Source organism: Bidens hawaiensis, unplaced genomic scaffold, assembly GCF_021521415.1.
Source record: "Bidens hawaiensis isolate Kalapana, Puna unplaced genomic scaffold, B.hawaiensis_p1.1 tig00042313_1, whole genome shotgun sequence".
NCBI classification, from domain to species: Eukaryota; Viridiplantae; Streptophyta; class Magnoliopsida; order Asterales; family Asteraceae; genus Bidens; species Bidens hawaiensis.
This window is the reverse complement of record NW_027497493.1, coordinates 174,329-182,441: the sequence shown is the minus strand read 5'-3', so window position 1 is coordinate 182,441 and position 8,113 is coordinate 174,329. Positions and strand designations below refer to the sequence as shown.

Below are 8,113 nucleotides of genomic sequence, written 5' to 3'. Positions count from 1 at the left end.
CCATGACGACACACGATACGTTGAACATGATTTGAGCGAGTTGATCAACCGAGAACTTTTCATTGATCAGAATGAAGTGCGCGGACTTAGTCAAACGGTCAACAATAACCCAAATTCCATCATGGCGGTTTCGAGTGGTTGGAGTTTAAACACAAAATCCATGGTTACATCTTCCTATTTCCAAATCGGGATGTGTGGTTTGCACAAGTAAACCGGATGGTCGCTGATGCTCGGCCTTAACTTTAGCGCAAGTAAGGCACTTCGCGATGTATAATGCAATGTCTTTCTTCATACCGGGCCACCAAAACGTGGACCGTAAGTCGAAATACATCTTATCCGCAACGGGATGAATAGAATATCGTGACTTATGAGCTTCGTCCAAGCTGAAAGTACGAAGATCATCACGATTGGGAACCCACAAACGATTAAGGTAATACAACAAACCATCACGCTTAGTTTTGAGTTGAAGCTCAGCGCCACAAGGAATTTCGTCGTGCATATTACCCTCGGTGACCGAGACATGTTGGGCTTCAAAATTCGGAGTTGGAGATCGGTTTGAACGGTCACATTATGAAGAAAGATCGATTTCACATGAGTCTTTCGGCTAAGGGCATCGGCTACAACATTCGCTTTACCGGGGTGGTAGCGAATTTCGCAGTCGTAATCACTAAGTAATTCGGCCCATCAACGTTGCCGCATGTTCAAATCCTTTTGGTCGAAGATGTGTTGAAGACTCTTATGGTCGGTGAATACCACACATTTTGTGCCATAAAGGTAATGTCTCCAAATTTTCAACCCAAAAACAACAGCACCGAGCTCGGGATCATGTGTCGTGTAATTCCTTTCATGAACTTTGAGTTGCCGTTAAGCGTAAACGATGACTTTGCCTCGTTGCATGAGGACACAACCGAGGCCTTGATTGGAAGCATCACAATAGGCAACAAAGTTCTCGTTGCCCTCGAGGAGAGCAAGGAACGGCGCATCGCAAAGCATACGTTTGAGAGTTTGGAAAGCTTCATCTTGCTTTGGTCCCTACACGAAAGGCTTATCCTTATGAGTTAAAGCGGTTAGGAGCAAAGCGATCTTGGAAAAATTGAGGATGAAGCAACGATAATAACCCGCAAGACCAAGAAACGAACGAACTTCGGTAGGAGAGGTTGGAGTCTTCCAATTCTTGATGGCTTCGACTTTGGCGGGGTCAACGTGAATACTCTTTTCATTTACTATGTGCCCCAAGAACGGAATTTCACTCAACCAGAATTCACACTTTGAGAACTTCGCGTAAAGTTGTTCCTTCCTCAAGAGATTAAGGATGGAATGAAGGTGCTTTGTAGGCTCGGTTTTGGACTTAGAATATATGAGGATATCATAAATAAAGACAATCACGAATTTATCCAAGTATGGCTTGCATACACGGTTCATGAGGTCCATAAATACCGCGGGTGCATTGGTTAACCCAAAGGGCATAACCCGAAACTCGTATTGTCCATATCGCGTTCGAAAGGCGGTCTGGGTACATCATCTTCATGCACACGAAGTTGATGATAACCCGAACGAAGGTCAATTTTGGAGAAGCAAGAAGCTCCTTGAAGTTGATCGAAGAGATCTTCAATGCGAGGCAAGGGGTAACGATTCTTGACGATAAGCTTGTTGAGCTCGTGGTAGTCGATACACATATGAAAGGAACCATCTTTCTTCTTGATGAACAAAACGGGACGCCCCAAGGAGATGAACTAGGGCGAATGAACCCCTTTTCTGAAAGTTCTTGGAGTTGGGTACACAATTCTTGCATCTTGGAGGGTGCAAAACAGTAAGGAGCCTTCGCAATCGGAGTTGCACCAGGAACGAGATCGATGCGGAACTCAACTTCTTGAACGGGAGGAAGACCAGAAACGTCATCGGGAAACACCTCGGATAATCACGAACAACCAGAATGTCTTCGATCTTGTGCTCCTTCTTTTCAATGACGTGAGCCACGAATGCTACACATTTCTTGCACAAATAAGTTTGGGCTTGAAAGCAAGTTATGAGGTTAAGGCTCGGAGGAGAGGGCTTTTCACCAATAGCACGTAGAGTTTGACCGTCGTTAATCGGAATACGAATAATCTTCTCGAAGCAAACTATTTCGGCACGGTGAGAGGACAATCAATCCATGCCTACTATGATGTCGAAACTTCCCAATTGCATAGGGATGAGGTCGATTGAGAACGTGTGGCCATTAAGATTCATCTTGCAACTTCGAATAACGGAATCGATTGTTACGGATTTACCATTCGCTACTTCAATAGTGTACGAGCTCTTAAGTTTAGACTGAGGTTTAGCAAGCAAGGACTCAAATTCAAAAACACAAAACTCATATCGGCACCGGTATCAAATAAAATGGTTGCAAAGTGGTCGTCTACAAGAAACGTACCGTTCACCACATCGTCATTTTGTTGCGCTTGGTGGGCATTCATCATGAAAGCATGCCCACGGTTATCTTGAGGAGCTTGAACGGCTTGATCCTCTTGAGGTGTAGGTGCTTGAATAGCTAGCAGTGGTGGAGCTTGATTAGCCAACAATTGAGGCACTTGTGGCTGAATCGCTTGGTAGGATTGGTAAGCTTGGAGCTGAAATTGCGGAGTAGGAGCCAGCCGAAGTATGTTCACGTTTACGAGTCGTGGACACGCGTTGCGGAAGTGGCCAAGGTCGCCACAATTATAGCGAGCTCTCGTTTGGTTTATGGGTTGGACATATGGTACAGGTCGGGGATTCGGTGGAGCAGCCCGCGGGGGAGCCGCTATGGTGGTTTCACGACAAGTGGGACTAAGATGCCCGTAACGGTTACAACGAGTGCACTGTCAGCAAGAGGCATAGGCGGGATGATGACGTTGGCAGGTGCTACAAAACGGGTGAGGTCCGCTACTTGAGAGGTGGTGCGGGATTGGCTTGGGGTTGGGGTTGTTGGGTTAGCGCATAGTTCTTGCGCTTCTTGTTGCGGTTTTGGGAGGAGTATGCGGGTTTGGATGATTCGGGTTTGGGTTCAGCAGCAGGTTTATCGACCGGTTTCTGGGATGATTTCAGTCCCGGCTTTGACATGGTTATCAGTTAATGTTGCAGCTAGGTTGATTGCGTCGCCAAGTTCTTTAGGCAAACTACTGAAAAAACTGTCTTGAATCTGCCTCGGTAGTCCCCTAATGTACTTCTCGATGGCAGGCGAGGTAGTGGTAACAAGATGCGGCACCAACACACTAAGTTTGTTGAAACAAGAGGTGTAAGCGGAGTGCTCACCACCCTCTTGCTTAAGGTTCCAAAACTTAGCCTCCAAATTCATAAGCTCATTTGGAGGGAAAAACTGTTGGGTCATGAGATCCTTCAATTCGTTCCATGGAAAGGCCATGGCAGCTTCAGTACCGCGGTTCGTCTTTTCCTTGACCCACCATGTAAGTGCACCTTCCTCGAACATACCTGTAGTGAATCGGGTTTGCTTATCATCAGGACATTCAATTTGGTAAAATACGCTTTCCATCTTTTCGTACCACTGAAGTAGGGTAGTGGCACCTTGAGTTCCATTAAACTTGGTAGGTTTGGCATCAGTAAAGTTCTTGTAGGTCACAACGGGAGCTGAAGGCGGGGGAGGAGGAGGAGGGTTAACGTTAGCCATGATGTTCTGGTGCATCTGAGTCATGATATTAGGGAGGACCGCTGTCAGGTGCTTGGTAATCTGAGAAGTTATCTTGCGGCTAAAGGTTCCAGATGATCGGCGCTTAAGGTTACGGGAAGCCATTCTGCGAACAAGGGTAACGAAAATCGTGAGACTCGGAATAGTGCATGATATATATAAAGAAAATAAATCTTTTTGTAAAGTTTGTAAAAATATAAAAACCATAAATATAATAAGTGTTGTGAGGAACTTAGAGTTTTCATGAACCACCATGGACTCTTAAGTTCTAACACAAAATCGAAATTTCGAATATAAATCGAACCAAAAGCTGGGTATTCGTGTATCACCACGACTTGACAGACTTTCGGTTAAAACACATTGTAAAACATAGAGGGTCGGAGTCACACGTTGCATGAACCACCATGACTTGTGTGACATCCTAAAGGATGCAACCATATACTTATCACAAAGAGGACATGATTACGGTTGAAAACATAAAGTGGTGACTCGTATGGCGTTTGGGTGGTAAGTTTTGGCCTAATAAGTTTCATGCCCTTCCCGAACTCTCCAGGTAAGCAACTGGGTCCAGCGTCTGATTGGATATATGCGCATTGCTTATCCTTAGGTTTTATGAACCTTGGTGTCAAGAGTTCGGGAAACAAGCACGTCCCCCTTCCAGTTACAACATACCCGCCACGACGAATCATCTTTATGCAGAAGAATTATTGGAACACCCAAACGAAACTTGTTTGTATATCCTTTAAAAATTTTGATTTTTAGGCCTAAGCCTTGGACTTGTGTGTGCTTTTGTGTACATGAGGCATAAACGAATTAAGCAATATAGCAATAATAGTAAGTACGTTCAAACAATCAAATAAAGGCCCACATAATTTTCTAATCATGCAACCTACACAATTTAAACAATTAAGCTATAGCTAAAGCGGAAACGCCCGAGTGTGACGTATAGATTGTTCAAACACACGTGGCACTATTAAGTGACCATGATAACATTAATTCATTAAATAAGCCAAGTAACACAAGTTCAAATAATACTACAAATTGAAATCAAATCATAATAAAAACAAATGTCTCGTTTATTAAATATCCTAGGTATTCTAAGCGTCTTCTAGTCCTTCATCCTCTAATCACGGTACCTATAACGTACGTATAAAATAAAGTCAGCTATAAATAGCCGGTGAGTTTCCACAGTTTTAAATACATACATATAAACCGTACAACTCATGGACAAGTGATAAACGAGCAAGTAAGTCCTTTCCAGTTGGTAACAACCAACGTACTTGGGTCATCGCGCAAGTAAGGTCCTTTCCAATTGGTAACAACCAACGTACTTGGATAATGAGGCCTTTTCCACTCGATACAATTGGACCGGAGTGCAAAGGGGGGAGTATGATCATACTTAATGAGGCTTCCCAACGTGCAAGTAATATTCGTGCAAGTAATACAAGTAACACACAAGTCCATATACGAATTGTAGTTTTGTAATAGAAGAAATAAATACTTGAATTTTTATATGGATACATATGCTACCCCAAAACATTAAAACATTAAAAAGGGGTGGTGAAAAACTCACCTTATGAATAAGGTAATGAAAGAAGCTTGAAAGCGTTGAAGGATGCAACCACCGAACGTGTCATGAAAGCCGAAACGTGTGATCAATACCAACTAAAATAGATCACAACAAGACTTAATCGATGCCCTACGGGATTGTATCTTTATTGAATATTTCATGTTATTTTTGTATTCTTTAATTATAATCTTAACATTTAAGTTTTAACGGAAATTTGGTTATTAATATGATTTTAAGTATTTAACAGCGAGAAAACGAAGTTTATATGTTCAAAAAGCTTGAACCATTGATTATAAGTTTAAAATAAAGTTATTGTTTTAACGAGGCGATGTTTAGGAAATTAAAGTTTACGTTACGTTTAATAAGCGATTTTTAATAACAATTTACGAAAATGAAGAACTTAATTTTTACATGTAAAATGGTGATCTATTTTATAGTTAATTTGCATAATTTTTATTTAATTTAAAAAGGTTTCTATAATTTTATTTTTGATTTTTAAATGATTAAAAATGGTTAAGAAATGGTTCAAAAATTAATTACAAAAATCATTTGTGACCCGGGTTCGAAACCTAGGTCTCCGCGTTATAAGTTCCATGTGTTACCAGTTGCTCTAGGGGAAAGACATCCAGTTATGCTTGGTTTTCATTGTTTATATTTATTAACAATTCCAGTTTAATAATAATAACAGTATGTAATCTGTTTAAAAAAAATAACAAGACACGCATGACCCGGGTTTCGAACCCGGGTATGGAGACTGGTAACAAATGGGCACAACCAGTTGGTCTGCATGATACATTCGTTTTAAGTATAAGAAAATACATATATATATAATATACTTCAGGTTCATCTTCTTCAAGACTATGAACCCTAATTTCCAATTGATGCTTTTGTTCATTGTTTGGTGAAATTAGATTAGAGGTTTTGATTATTGGTTCATCGACATTAATAAACACATAACAGTTACCTTCGTACGTTTTGGTTTGGCCGAGAATAAGGTGGCCAGAAAAGTTAACAAGAAACTCCCAATTACAGAAAACTCAGTGTATTAGAGGGGGATTTAGAGGATTGAGCGAGTTGGTTTAAGGTCTAAGCCACTATTTATACTGAGCTAAGGTAGCGTCTAAGCGTTAAATGCCTTGATTTGATTACCCGGATTTTCCGGCGAGTATCACGGGTTGGATTAACGCGTTTTAGTTTGTTATACCGTAATTAACAAGTTGGTTAGGATGTTATATTAACGAGTATTGACTTTTATATATTTTTTTGGATTTTAAAAAAAGGTTTTAAGGGGGGGTGGCGGCCACCTCGGCGCCGGATTCCAGTGACCGGAGGCTCCGCCGGAAAAATGTGACCAAGGGGGGACGGGAGGGGCTGGGTATGGGTTTTATTATAATAATATAATTTAATTTAAAAGTTACATTTTCACCCTAGAGTTTAATAAACTTTTTAAATGAAAATTAAATCTCTTTTAAGTTAATATAAGTTTGAGTTTAATAAACTTTTTAAATGAAAATTAAATCTCTTTTAAGTTAATATAAGTTTTCGATGTTTACACTTTTGGCTTTAAACTTTATATCCGTATTATATAACATTTGGTTTTGGATCATTTATGTGTTTAAGCGGGTTATCGATAAGCCTCGAGTAATGGAACGTAGTAATAAATGAACGACGTGTGAACATAAAAGTCGGGAATACTTTATTAAATGATCAATAATACATCGAAACGACACATCGGGTCGGGTTTACAAACACAAATACTAATCGAAAAATTGACGAATGTCACACAGATGAAGCTAAGCTCATCATCACTGAGTTATCATGGTAAGGGAGGCTCAGATAATTTGAGAGGTATCATCATAGCCTTCAACATACAAAGCTGCCACCGAATGCGTCGCTTATTCAACTCTCGCCATCCGTGGTCGGAACTGCCGACAACAACTCATGTTTTTATCCACTCAAACCAAGAGGTTCTTAGCATGATCAACAACATAATTGAAGATGTTGTACAGAAACCATCATATTTAAAGCCGCTGGCAACGGCGCGCCAACAGTCAGGATGTTACCGTCAACGGCAAAACGTGACAGTATTCTGATGCATGTTAGACTTGTAGCATAAGCATAAAAATGCTACCAGTAGAACAGTAACAAAATGTGAGAGAATCTCAACGCCGTCGCCGCCTAAGACGGCCTGAGCCGTCGGCAACGGAAGGCTAACGGTCACATCATTACTATCAACGAATCAAACTAACAGATTCAAAGAAGCCGCCCCAGAAACCAATAGACTCGATGTCGCCGCTGCCACCATAGACGGTCAGAGCCGCCGGCAACAGCAAGCAAATGGTCATGTTGTTACCATCAACAATTGTCGGAGCACTGCCATCGGCAGACGACCGCCGCCTAGGGTTCGTAAAACGAACCCGACAACAATCTTACCGGTGCAAAACAACAGAGTCAAACCCCGTCGCCATAGCCACCGTCAACGACCATCTATTGAATCACCATCGCTCTCTCTCTACAAACCCACGACAGCCACGGAAAAGGAGTCAATACAGAGAGCTTTCAGAGAGATGAGAGACATGTGAGATCTCAAGATTAAGATTTCAGAGAGAGAGAAATAGAGGTGAGAGACAGGTGACATTGAATGAAGAGATCGGTTAGTGAAGAAAGTAAATAACACGTATCAGTAAAGTTAAACAAGTGTCACAATTCTGGAACATAGTATAGTATACTTGTAATATATGCTTAAAAGAGGCTATCAATAGAACAGTACCAAATTGTGAGAGGGCTGTAACTTCTCAATTAATAGTTATATAATGTTATTTGGGAAGTGCGATATTATTTTAGAAGAAGATAATGTGGTGTATTGATTTTACTTAATTGAT

General features: G+C 41.0%; 1 protein-coding gene across 1 annotated transcript; it reads right to left on the bottom strand.

Moving 5' to 3' along the window:
* Positions 1-3,034: 3,034 nt before the first annotated feature.
* On the bottom strand, positions 3,035-3,766 carry LOC143593549 (uncharacterized). The gene has a single exon (XM_077073151.1). The coding sequence runs from the start codon at positions 3,764-3,766 to the stop codon at positions 3,035-3,037; it is 732 nt and encodes a 243-aa protein (XP_076929266.1).
* Between the last annotated feature and the right edge of the window lie 4,347 nt (positions 3,767-8,113).